This window comes from Lissotriton vulgaris, chromosome 5 (assembly GCF_964263255.1).
Source record: "Lissotriton vulgaris chromosome 5, aLisVul1.2, whole genome shotgun sequence".
Classification (NCBI taxonomy): Eukaryota; Metazoa; Chordata; class Amphibia; order Caudata; family Salamandridae; genus Lissotriton; species Lissotriton vulgaris.
Genome location: NC_141693.1, coordinates 1,761,194,506 through 1,761,207,949, shown reverse-complemented (window position 1 = coordinate 1,761,207,949; position 13,444 = coordinate 1,761,194,506). Strand labels below are relative to the sequence as shown.

The 13,444-nt window shown below is 47.5% G+C and overlaps 1 protein-coding gene across 10 annotated transcripts in view; it reads left to right on the top strand.

Moving 5' to 3' along the window:
• Positions 1 to 13,444, top strand: part of NBR1 (NBR1 autophagy cargo receptor) — a 577,507-nt gene that overhangs the window by 315,904 nt on the left and 248,159 nt on the right. For all 10 annotated transcript variants that reach the window (XM_086924037.1, XM_086924035.1, XM_086924034.1 and 7 more), the window contains one exon: positions 11,661 to 11,736. In XM_086924037.1, coding sequence (XP_086780163.1) covers positions 11,661 to 11,736 — 76 coding nt within the window. The remainder of the gene's footprint in view (positions 1 to 11,660; positions 11,737 to 13,444) is intronic.

Genomic DNA, 13,444 nt, shown 5'->3' with positions numbered 1-13,444 from the left:
TCGTTTAGCGCTCAAGGCCTTCCTCCCTTCCCTTCGCGGTCAGTCAATTCAAGTCCTGACGGACAACACGACCGCGATGTGGTACATCAACAAACAGGGAGGAGTGGGATCGCAGTGTCTCTGCAGGGAGGCACTGCGACTCTGGTCCTGGGTTCAGGACCATCAGATTTGTCTGATGGCAAATCATCTGGCCGGGGTTCTGAACGTTCGGGCAGACGGTCTCAGTCGGCAGTTCTCTGCCGACCACGAGTGGAGGCTTCACCCGGAGGTGGTTCACAGCATCTTTCAGATGTGGGGGACTCCTCAGGTGGACCTGTTTGCCACTCGCGAGAATGCTCACTGCCCGTCATTCTGCAGTCTCCAGTATCCGATGCAAGGAGCCTTGAGGGACCCGTTTCAGTTGAGATGGGGAGGTCAGCTCCTTTACGCGTTTCCTCCCATACCCTTGATTCCTCGGGTTCTGAGGAAGATTCGCCAAGACCGGGCCCAAGTTATATTGGTCGCCCCGGATTGGCCAAGAAGGGTGTGGTACTCAGATCTTCTCCACCTCTCCTCTCACCGGCCGCTCCGTCTCCCTCTCAGGGCAGACCTCCTCTCTCAGATGGAGGGGCAGGTTCTACACCCCCACCTCCAGACATTACACCTTCATGCCTGGAGATTGAACGGGGCAACCTGAATTCCTTTTCCCTCCCGCCTGACGTTGTGGATGTCATCTTATCCGCCAGGCGTGACTCCACTAAGTTCATCTATTCTTATAGATGGTCGAAATTTGTTGAGTGGTGTAGGGAGAAGTCTATTGACCCTGTGAGAGCCCATTTATCTGATATACTACTGTTTGCTCTTTCTCTGGCGCAGCAGGGGCTTGCTGTTGCTACTGTGAAGGGCTACCTTTCAGCGCTGTCAGCTTTTCTCTGCTTGCCTGACTAGCCGTCTCTTTTTAAGTCTCCCGTGGTCTTGAGATTTTTGAAGGGCCTCACAAATAAGTTCCCTCCTTCACCTTTTATTGTGCCTCAGTGGGATTTAAATCTTGTTTTGTCCTTTCTGATGGGTGCTCCGTTTGAGCCTCTTCACAAATGTCCCATGAGGCTTCTTACCTTTAAAACAGTCTTCCTTGTTGCAATAACCTCGGCAAGGAGGGTAAGTGAGCTTCAAGCTCTGAGTTCTAAGCCCCCTTTCCTGACCATTCATGCTGATCGAATGGTTCTCAGGACCAGGGCTGCTTTTCTGCCTAAGGTGGTGACTCCCTTTCATTTGAGTCAGTCCATTACCCTACCTTCCTTTTATACTCCCCCTCACCCTTCTAAGGAGGAAGAGAGACTGCACCGTCTGGACCCTAAGAGGGCGGTTTCCTTTTACTTGGACAGATCCAAGGATTTTCGTTTGGAGGACCAGCTTTTCGTTGGGTTTGCTGGTTGCAAGAAGGGAAGAGCGGTCCATAAAAGAACCTTATCAAGATGGATCGTTCTCTGCATTAAGATCTGCTACTCTTTGGCCGGTAAGGAACCTCCAGAGGGTATAAGGGCTCATTCTACAAAAGCTAAGTCTTCGACCTCTGCGTTGGCTAGAGGTGTGCCTATTGAAGATATTTGTAGAGCGGCAACTTGGTCTTCCCTCCACACTTTCGCGAAGCATTACTGCTTGGATACCGAAGTCAGGAGGGACGGCCACTTTGCGCGCTCTGTCCTTCAGGATTTCCTGGTTTAGAAGAGTGGACACCCTCCTCCGGGAGTGGGGACTGCTGTGGGACTCTATTCACAAGGTGAGGAATCCACACGGCAGATGTATCTATCAGAAGAACAAGTTACTTACCTTCGGTAACGCTTTTTCTGGTAGATACAATATCTGCCTGTGGATTCCTCACTGACCCACCCGCCTCCCCGTTGTCCACTCTTCTATGCCAGAGTTGTTGTATTGTAATGTATATTTATTTTGTTGTCAAGGAAATGTTTCAATTGCTTTCCTGCATTTGCTTTGCACTGTGTGTTTTGCCTTGACTATTGTGTACTGTGTATACTTTGTATATATCTACTGTCATTGGTCCGTCCGTGTGACTCGATGGCACGGAAAAAAGGGCGGAACTGATGTCATCACGCCGGCGTGGGCCTATTGTAGGCGTCGGTGACGTCAGCGGAGTCGCGAGCGATGTCGTGTCTCTATGACGTCCGAGTCCACGTCGGCGCGAGGCTACAAAAGAATTTCCGAATGTTGCTGACCCAAGGGGGATATTCACAAGGTGAGGAATCCACAGGCAGATATTGTATTTACCAGAAAAAGCATTACCGAAGGTAAGTAACTTGTTCATCACAACAATATTTCTTGAAATATCGCCTTGGCAACCATGAGGCAGGTCAGGGAGTCCTGGAGGGGCGGGATTCAGTATCCTGTTTCCGCCCCGTTTTTGGGGGGGTTTTGTTGCATTTGTGCCGTCCTTTCGCTGGGAGTCCTCGGAGATGGAGGTTGTGGGGGTGAGGCGGTGCTGGTCAGTAAACGGTGCTTGTTTTAGACTGCGGGCCGCTTTTATTTGTGGATTCCCCTGCTTGCAGACCATATGCTCAAATATATGCCTGCAAGGTCTCCCTCACCTGGCAGAACAATTATACAATGTGTCTTTTACAAGTACAAAACTGCACCAATTTACAAACATGGGCAACTTTTTTAGCAGTCGAATAGCTTGAAATCACTAATGGGGGTCACTTTTATTATGGTGTCTGTGGCCTTTTCTCTGACTCCGACACTGCTTTTACCAATTTTATCAGAATCATAACCAACGTTTGCTCTTCCTCCGAGCAATGACTATGTACTGCCCTAAATGCAAGGAAGAGACTAATGTTGTAAATGCCGTCCAACAGGCTTCCACTAGAGACCGCAGGTATTTAAGTGAAACCTACACACAAACACAATTTATCAGAAGAACCCACTTCCATCCCAGCGCTCCGCAGCCTCTTGTGTTTTATCTCCTTCATTAATGCTGCTGTCCGAATGTTTAATGACAGTGAGCAGAGAAGGTGGTAGTGGGCAGTAGAGCAGCACCGATGCCTTCAGCCTCCTCTGCTGCCTCAGCTTATGTTGCATCATACTGTGGTGGCGTCTGACATTTTAAAGAGAAAGTGAGGCTGAAAGCGAGGCTGTTGACTGGTACAATTTCTAATGTGGGCATGTTTGAAAATGGTCACAGACGGAAATGATTTTATGTGCTTTCAGACACTTGGCTTTTTCAGGCAGTAATCAACATTTAAAAAAATTGTATATCTTGAAGCTGCGGGAGCGTATCACTTCAGTACACAATCACTGCATTAAGTGCCATTTATTAGACTTGATGTATTTCATGGTGCTCTCAGTTGTGATGATCAAGGAAAATTAGGCACAGGCAATTTAGGCTCAATCAAGTGACGAACAGAGGTGGATCCCAAGTTTCCATGTTTCATGTTATGCAATTGAGCGACTAAAAGGGTCTCTCTTTCACTCTTATTTTATACGTGGGTGCTTTATAGATTGCCCAAGGTGAAGCCTGTCTGCCCTGTGCCATAGTTAAAAGAATGTTACTTTTCATGTAGGTCTAACTTTTTATACAAGTACAAACAGGGCGAGCACAGGAGGAACATCTCTCTCTCCGATCACAACCACCTTTTCTTTAACTGCCACCCTGGCCTCCACACATTATATACATCACTGCTTACAGAGAATGACATTAAAACATTCTAAAACAACTAAGTATGCACCATTAACAACACACCTCCCCCCTTATGCAGATGCTCTAAAAATAAACAAGCATTGGCATAGCCAATAGGTCTCGCCTTTGGGACCTTATAAGTGCTTAGCCAAGCAACAGTTGATGTTGTTGCACCAAGGATATTGTGCTGCATAACTAAATACTTATAAGGTCCCAAAAGTGAGACCTATTGGCTATGGCAATGCTTGTTAAAATTGACAGAGAAGGTATTCTTCTGATGGAGGACGGTAGCGAGTTCCAGATTCTTGGTGCAGCCCCATAGAAGGCACGGTTATAAGTTTTTTCCTTACGGAAGCATGGTGACTGGAGCACACGGTCTCTGGCGGACGGTAGTTTCTGAATCCCCCAGATACCTCATTTTTCTGGGTGATATATGCCGGGGAGTTCATGTATATTGCTTTGCTTGTGATACAGGCCAGTTTGAGCTGGATTCTGGCTTCAAAAGGAAGCTAGTTCAAGGCCTTCAGATATGGTGAGATGTGGTCAAATGTTTAAGAGACTAATAAGAGTTTAGCTGCTGCGTTGAGGCAAGCTTTTAGAATGGCCTTATTCAATTCTGGAGATAACTAACATGTCTATTTAAGTTGCACTATTAATAAAAATTTAGTTTGGAATGCAGATTTGTTCTTAGTGAGAGGTCTGAAAGTCATTCATAAAGAAACAGTCTATTTGCACATTATTTGGTTTTAGCAAGATGGTGGTCTTTACATTCAGCACTTTGCAGTGAGTGAATAATTTACTTGGAACTAAGGCCTATCTGTACTAACGTATTTTCCCATAGACCAAGAATGTAAAATTGATACAGCATGACTAAGTGTCTTATTGAGGCTATTCGACTGTTGCTGCATGAGTGAGCTTGTGCATTCTCCTTCTGTAAGATGTGCATGTTCCTTGTTGGATCTGATGGCCCACAGTCCAATAACACACGTTTTCATATACACTATGTGATCAGCTAAGTTGATGTGTAAGATGAGAGTTAATGTTCAATGAGAATTATGTTATTCGGTCTACTTGGGCATAACTTTGAGGCCACCAGGGGGCGTCATGCCACAAGCTCGCTTTTGATGAATACATCACTCATTAAGAAAGCTGGTTTTGTGTCAGTATCCGCTTTTTGTTTCTTACAACAGTTTTTTATTTTTTAATGTCTGGCATTAACCAAGACATTTAATTTTTCTAAAATGATATTTAAAAAATACATACATGCTGGGGCTTTCAGTTAGCCCTGTTCAAAAATTGTCTCCTGGTAGTGTCATTCACATTATCCGTCCGCTCACTATAGCATATAGCAATGGGCAGTGGGTTGGGCGACTTCAGGCATTGGCTCCTCTCACTGTTGATTGCACATGGGTCTAAAAACAGTCCCCATTACAGCCAAGAATTTGTGGTCAGTGTTTAATTTATATTTTATTTCTTTTTTTCATTTAATTGATTTTTTATTTTTTTATTTAATCATTCTTTGGGCAAGGTGACGGAGCTATGTGTGAGGCATACTCTTGACCGAGACCCATCCTGTATGTACTTGCGTCACTAGACGCTTTCCTCGTGGCCATGAGGACAGACGCTTCTAAGCGGTGTGAAAGTTATGCTCGTTATTTCCATCAGCTCTCCCAAGAGGTTTCTTGAGAACGTATTGTTTGTGTTACAGTGCTAAAGTAGTTTTGACGCTATGCATATGTTAGTTCTACAAAGCCCTTGATTTCAGCCCTCTTTTAGCCATGCAGTATCTATCATGGTGAAGTACATTGTTAGCATGGGGACCTCATTTATCATCTCAGCAGGATATACCGCGAATTCTATGTTGCCATGGAGATGTGCCTCTTTTATTTGCTATGCTGTTGAGGTTGTTAGAAGAAGCTTGTATGGACTCCCATTTCATTTAAACTGCCACTTTTTGCTGAGCCCATCCCTTCCCTTACCCAATTGCCGCCAGTTGCTCCTTTGAACAGCAGCCACCTGAAATGCATCCTGCTCAACACCCGCTCCATTCACAGGCACGCCATCGAGGTCTGGAACCTGCTCGACACCACAGCCCCAGACGTCGCCTTCTTCATGGAAACCTGGACAAACGCCTCCTCAGCGCCTGACATCGCCATCGCCATCCCAGACGGCTACTAGATCATCCGAAGGGACCGCATCAACCACACCGGAGGAGGCATCGCCATCGTCCACAGGAACACCATCCGCATCACGACCAACACCGATGACACCCTCGCAACCGCCGAGCACCTGCACTTCCAAGTCCACATCAACCCCAAGACCACCCTCAGAGGCACCCTCATCTACAGACCCCCTGGACAACACACACAATTCAGCGAAGACATCGCCGACTTCATGAGCCCACACGCCCTCTGCTCCGCTGACTACATCCTCCTAGGGGACCTCAACTTCCACCTGGAGAACAACAACGACCGCAACACCACCACCCTGCTGGACAACCTCGCCAACCTGGGACTAAAGCAACTGGTGACCACCCCCACCCACTACGCCGGACACACATTCGACCCCGTCTTCTCATTCAGCAAGGACATCGCCTTCAGCCACGCCACCGGACTCCACTGGACGGACCACAGCTGCGTCCACTTCAGCTTCGCAAGGACCACGATCCACCACCACCAGCAACAGGCTGCACGCAGGAACTGGAACAAGATCACAGCCGACCAGCTCGCGTCCTCCCTGAGCATGAACCCTCCCACCAGCACAACGAACCCTAGCCAGGCGGCCACCAACCTCACGAAGTGGATCAGCGACTGCGCAGACGAGCTCGCCCCCCTGAGGACCCCGCCCAGCAGACCCGGCAGCAAGAAAGCCCCATGGTTCACCGACGAACTCAAGAGCTCCAAGAAGAACTGCCGAGCCCTCGAGAGAACCTGGCGCAGAGACCCAACACCGGACAACATGACTTCCCTCAAGCTCGCCACCCGAAAACACCACCAACTCATCCGCGCCACCAAGAAAACTGCATTCAAGGAACAACTGGACAACAACGCACACAACAGCAAAGAACTCTTCAACATAGTCAAAGAGCTCTCCAACCCCAACGCCGGAAACAACGAAATCACCCCTTCGCAAGACCTCTGCAACTCCCTCGCCTCCTATTTCCACAACAAGATCGCGGACATACACAACAGCTTCAGCACTCAACAGACGAACACCACGACCGAACCACCGCCCCCCACCACCACCCTCCGCGCCTGGACTCCGATCAGCACCGAAGACACCGTCCGCACGATGAACTCCATCCACTCCGGATCTCCGACCGACCCCTGCCCTCCCCACGTCTTCAACAAGGCCGACGCTGTCATCGCACCCCACCTGCGGGACATCATAAACACCTCCTTCGACACCGCTACCTTCCCAGAGAGCTGGAAGCACGCTAAACTCAGCGCTCTACTCAAGAAGCCATCGGCTGACCCCACCGACCTCAAAAACTACTGCCCCATCTCGCTGCTCCTGTTTCCTGCTAAAGTAATCGAGAAGACCGTCAACAAGCAGCTGGCCGCCTTCCTCGAGACGAACGGATCCCTCGACCCCTCGCAGTCTGGCTTCCGGGCCAACCACAGCACCGAGACCGCCCTGATCGCAGTCACCGATGGCATCCGAGCGCTGCTCGACAACGGAGAAACAGCGGCCCTCATCCTCCTCGACCTCTCCGCGGCCTTCGACACTGTCTGCCATTGTACCCTAGTACAACGCCTCAGCAACGTCGGAGTCCAGGAGAAGGCACTGGAGTGGATCATCTCCTTCCTCGCCGGAAGGACACAGAGAGTCCGCCTCCCTCAGTTCAGATCTGAAGCCACCGAAGTCATCTGCGGCGTCCCTCAAGGCTCCTCGCTCAGTCCAACCCTCTTCAACATCTACATGAGACCCCTCGCAGACATCGCACGCCAGCACCACCTCAACATCATCTCCTACGCCGACGACACCCAGCTGATCCTCTCCCTTACCAACGACCCCGCCACCGCCAGAGCCAACCTTCACGAAGGGATGAAGAACAGCCGCCTGAAACTGAACTCAGATAAGACGGAGGTCCTCATCCTGGGATCCTCACACGCCGCTTGGGACGACTCCTGCTGGCCCCCCGCCCTAGGCCGCGCACCCAAACCAACAGACCACGCACGCAACCTGGGCTTCATCCTGGACTCCTCCCTCTCCATGACCAGACAAGTTAACGCCGTCTCCTCGTCGTGCTTCAAAATCCTGCGCATGCTACGTAAGATCTTCCGGTGGATCCCACCGAGACCAGGAAGACGGTCACCCAGGCCCTCGTCACCAGCCGTCTGGACTACGGCAACACCCTCTACGCCGGAACCACCGCCAAACTCCAGAAGAGACTCCAGCGGATCCAGAACGCCTCAGCACGACTCATCCTGGACATCCCCCGTCGCAGCCACATCTCCGGACACCTGAGAGATCTGCATTGGCTCCCGTCAACAAGAGAATCACCTTCCGTCTCCTCACCCACGCACACAAAGCCCTACACAGCCAAGGCCCAGGATACCTCAACAGCCGCCTCAACTTCTACGCTCCCAAACGCCAGCTTCGATCGACCAGCCACGCCCTCGCCGCCGTCCCCCGCATCCGTAGAGCCACCACAGGGGGACGGTCCTTCTCCTACCTCGCCGCCAAGACATTGAACTCCCTCCCCACCCACCTCCGCCTGACCCAGGACCACCTCGCCTTCAGGAAGCAACTCAAGACCTGGTTGTTCGAGCAGTAGCAGACCCCCCCCCCCCCCCCCCCCCCCCCCCAGCGCCTTGAGACCCTCTGGGTAAGTAGTGCGCTATATAAATGCAATGATTGATTGATTGTTTGATTGATTGCTTCGTACCAGATAGCTTCCAAGCTCTTCCTGTGTCTGCACTCTAAGTCGAGGGTGATGAGATAATCTATGTGTTATTCAAGGTGATGATGTAGGCTTTTGATGCTCACCACTCTCACTTTTACGGTCCTTTGTTTGTTTCTCAACGTGCACCATGGTCCACTCCCTCTGAAGCCTTCCACTCCACTGCACGTGCCCTTTTGAGCAGAAGTGGCCATACAGTGGCATGAATAAAAACCTCATACAGACGGGCGCCTAAGGCAAACCCGTCTGCGCCTGGCCGTGCCCTGCCGGGAGCAGGGTCCGGAAACCTTGGCCTTTTTCAGCCAGATTGTAGACGCTATGCATCTGTATTGATGCATAGTCTTAGACCTCATATGGGGGAGACTTGTCTAACTCTCAATCCTCACTCTCCTATACTGCAGTACCCCTGTTGTCTCTTGCTGATCCCCTTCCCCCTCCATACTCAGTTGCCTAGACGACACAGTCCTCTCTGTAATTCTTGATCTACTTAATAATTCCTTAAATTCTGGTTTGGTACTGAAGGTGTGGAAGCATGCTCTTGTCCTTACTTTATTAAAAAAAGGAGGGTCTCGACCCGCTTTGTTGGTCCAATTTTCGTCCTATTTTTCTTCTATCTGTGTTTTCTAAAATTCTAGAACGGCATATTAATACCGTACTCTCCGCCATTATTGGAACCTCTAATTTGCTTCATCCATCTCAGTCTGGATTTAGACACGGTCACAGCACTGAGTCCAATCTTCTTAGGGTCACTGAACATCTTAGATTACAGCTTGACTTAGGGGGAACTTCCGTGCTCATCCTGCTGGATTTGAGCGCTGCGTTTGATACGGTGTCTCATTCCATTCTGTTAGAACGCCTTGAAGCCTGTGGTATTATGGGCTTGGCTCTGGAATGGTTGAGGTCTTTTCTTATGGATCGTACATTTCAGGTATTTTCTAACAATGCGAGATCACACACACGACAGCTAAGCTCTGGAGTCCCTCAGGGCTCCATCTTGAGTCCCTTACTTTTTAATGTATATGTTCGCCTCTTGGCTGACATTTGGTAAGGTCGGGTCTGACTATCTTCTCTTATGCAGATGATACTTAGATCATCTTCTCATTTTTTACTGCCCGGCATCAAGATTCTTCCTTAATACAGTGTGGCTTGAGAAATGTCGGTTATTATGCCGTTAAGCGAGACCACTATAATCTACAGGCCGCATATCAGGGACCTTTAATGAATATGTCCCTCAAAGTTAAAGCTGTTCCTTGGACCTCTGTTTATTTCAAATTAATCCTGGATATTTGGAAACCCCTAATCCATGGGTTCGAGATCCCACTATATTTGTTGATTTCTCATTTGAGACTGACTGTGTTTTCTTGAGGTTCACACTTAGTTACCATGCGTATTATATCAACTACTCAGTTGGACATACAAGAGCCCTGATGAAGTTCCCTCTGGAAATTGGGAACAAAACGCGTTGGCTGTGTGCCAGTTTTAGGACTAACTAAATAAAGAAGTATTTTGAGAACAAACTTGGCCGGATTGATTGACTCCGCAACAAGTTCATCTTACATTCCTCAAGCCAAATGCTCAAGAGAAAATGTATCTGCCTGGCTGACTAAAAATGCTTTGAAGCTTAATGGCTCTAAAACCGAGGTGCTGATTTTGGGTAACAACCCTGAGCTGTGGGGTACCCAACACTGGCCAGATGACTTGGGCCCAGGTACCTGCCCCTGTGTCCAAAATCAAAAGTTCTCTCTTAACCTCAGGGTTCCAGGGTTGCTTCATCTTGTTTTGCTACCCTCCGATGTATTAAAAAAATCCTCGGGTTGATCCCATTGGCACGCAGAGAACTGTGTTGCAGGCCTTCATGACATCCAGGTTGGACTACAGTAACGTTCTGTATCTATTGATTCGGCTTCAGGTCATCCAGAATGCTGCTTCCTGTCTTCTTTTTCTGTTTGCCGAAATTTGCTTCAGCTTCTCCTCAACTCCATCAACTTCACTAGCTTAGAGTTAGCAAGCGTATTGTCCCTCTGTTATATGTTTCGCGTCAAAGGGGGCCTTGCTCCTTCTTACATTCAAAGTCTACTTACACTCTATGTTCCAGCTCAACAATTGCACTCTTCGAGTCTCTAACTGTTTTCAGTTCCTAGGTTTTGGTTGGCTCGTATGAAGGGTCGCTCCTTCTCCTCTCTTGGCCCCAGGCTCTAGAATGCCCTTCCGCTTGACCTCAGAAATTGTCAATCCTTGTTGGCCTTCCATTAGAATTTAAAGACGTTGCTGTTTAATGAGTCTGTTTGACCTCCCTGTTGCTTACTCTTTTTCTGTGAAGTTCTGTCTTTATTTCTGTTTTGCTGTTGCAGCCTCCATATGTCTAGCGCCGGAAGACTCTTTTGGGTAGCTGCGCGCTTTATAAATGTAAAAACAAATGTAAATACAAATATATAGTGTTAAACTATGTTTACCACAGCAGTACACCTATAGGCATGTTTTTATTAAATGTACATGTACAAAAATGATCTATGTGTAACATAAACACTTACTAGTTAGCATGAGTAGCTCTGTTTGTCAAGTCACTTAAACTAGTAAATCAATTTACTGTTTAGGCCATTCTACAAGGGGAAGAAATACAATTATTTTAAAATTTGAAATTACGCTCCTTCAGCTCAGAATGACCGCATTGATCAGCCCCAAATATTGTAGGCATTTGGATTTCTTAGAGGGAACAATCTGATTTGTATTCCATTTCCATAGTTTTTTGTATAGTACTGCAAACTAACTTGCTGGTGTCAGTGGGCTAGGGGGAGTGGGCAGTGGGCGGGGGGTATCGTTAGATGGAGTAATAAGTTACGTTGGACTCCGCTTACATATTACGAAAACTAGTTTTGTTTGCATATTTTATGACTGGATTACAATTTTGAAGTGCACACCCATATTTTGAAATATTTACTTACCTATGGTTATATATTTACTTCCTTAATTGATTTTGGTCTTTGTGTCGAGCCTCTAGAGACAGTACATAGCCTTATATTCTTTCTTTCAAAAAGGAAACAGATTGACATCACTTTCTCATGCAAATCATCTACTTCTCATTAGGATCTGCTTTCATTTGAGCTGCTCGACATCAACATCGTACAAGAGATGGAACGTGTACCTCACAACACACCTGTTGGTAAGACTCTTTTGAAACCTTTAATCTATGTGTTCTATTAATGGACAGCGTCAGTGAAATTCTACAAGTCATCCCAAGCCAACACAAACATCTTGCAAAAAAAAAAGACAACAGGTTTGACATTGGTCTTCCTATTGATATGTAATATATAACACACATTTCTGATTGAGACTTATAACTGCAGATTGTGAATATTCCCAGTCATTAGACTGGATCCGTAAACTTGTTAAGCAACTCCCTTACGAGTCAGTAGGTGGCTTCATGTGGCTCCATGATTGATCCGTCCACACCGCATATGGCATTAGGGCGCCTATTTATGCGCAACCTCTGTGCTCGGAAATCAGTTCCTTTCTCCTTGCGCCTGCTGACGCAGATCCGAAGCTTCCACATCCTGTCATACCTGGCAGAGATTTTTTCCCTCAAAAGATTCTGCATTGTACAGCATGTTACCCCCTAAAATAATACATTTTAAAGTGTGTTGTGCCTGTAATCAACAAATGTTGGTTACCGACATCCACAACGATTGTCTCTGGTGGCTCGGCACCGAACATGACTCAAAGTTGTGTGACTGCTGTGTCATGAATCGGAAGGCCATTCAGAATTGGAAGGCCAAACCTGCCGTCACCAAACTCAAGAAGCTGAAAAAGCAGCACTCAGTCAAAGACATGAGCGTGGTCTCGCTCCCGTTCCCGTTCCCGATATTGCTCCTGTAACTGGTAATCGTCGAAGTCAAGGGGCTCATGTAAGTCGAGAAAGTCTCATAAAAACATAAAAAATTCAAACACGGGTCACTTTTATCCTGTCACTCTCATCATTCATTTTTTAACCTCTTAAGTGCTGCTGACGGCCAACGGTCGTCACGAGCGCTACCTCCCCAGTGCTGCGCACGACCATTGGACGTCCATTCAGCACTAGTTCCAATGGACAGCGCAGCACTGGGGAGGGATATTTGCGAAGCAGCTAAGGTGCTAAAAAGACAAAGGTCCTAAACTTTTTGATGCAATGCAAAACAATGAGCACAGACTTAAAATAAGAACTGTGTATCTTTTTCTCCAATGTCCAGCCGGACAGAGGGATATTTATTTCAGAAAATTAAGTGAAAAGAGGATTCAGGATTTAAGTGAAACACAACACAAAATGATAACTGGGCGCAAGCCTGTACCAAGTAAGAAAGGAGAAAACAATACATGGGGGAAAAATAACAGGCAAACAGATTGGAGCAAGAGGTGGCTTACAATACAATGCAATCTTGTGTAAGCTTAAACCAACAGTAACTGCAACACATATTACACAATTGAAAGAAGCAGTACTGTTAAAACAGTAGACGTGACGTTTCGATCCCGATCTCCAAAAATCAATTAATTGGGATCATCTTCAGGAGTATCAAATTTACTTTTGCCTGATTGTTTGTATAAAAGCCTGTGGGATTTAAACAGGAGGAGGGAAGAGAGACAATTATCTCAGGAGGAAATACTGTTAAGATACAGCATGTCAGTCGCAATGTTAGTGAATCAGACGCTCTGTGCCATAAAGTGCAAATGACATCATACCATTGAGGTGACAATTGTGCGGTGTGCACTCGTGGTGACTGGTGTTCAGCGGCGTGTGCTGAATTGTGGCGCAAGTGGCGTGACTACTCAAAAGGGCATAGGCGGAATTGTACTCATTTTTTAAGTAGCTGGTAGGCGGAGTGAATGCCAATGTGTGC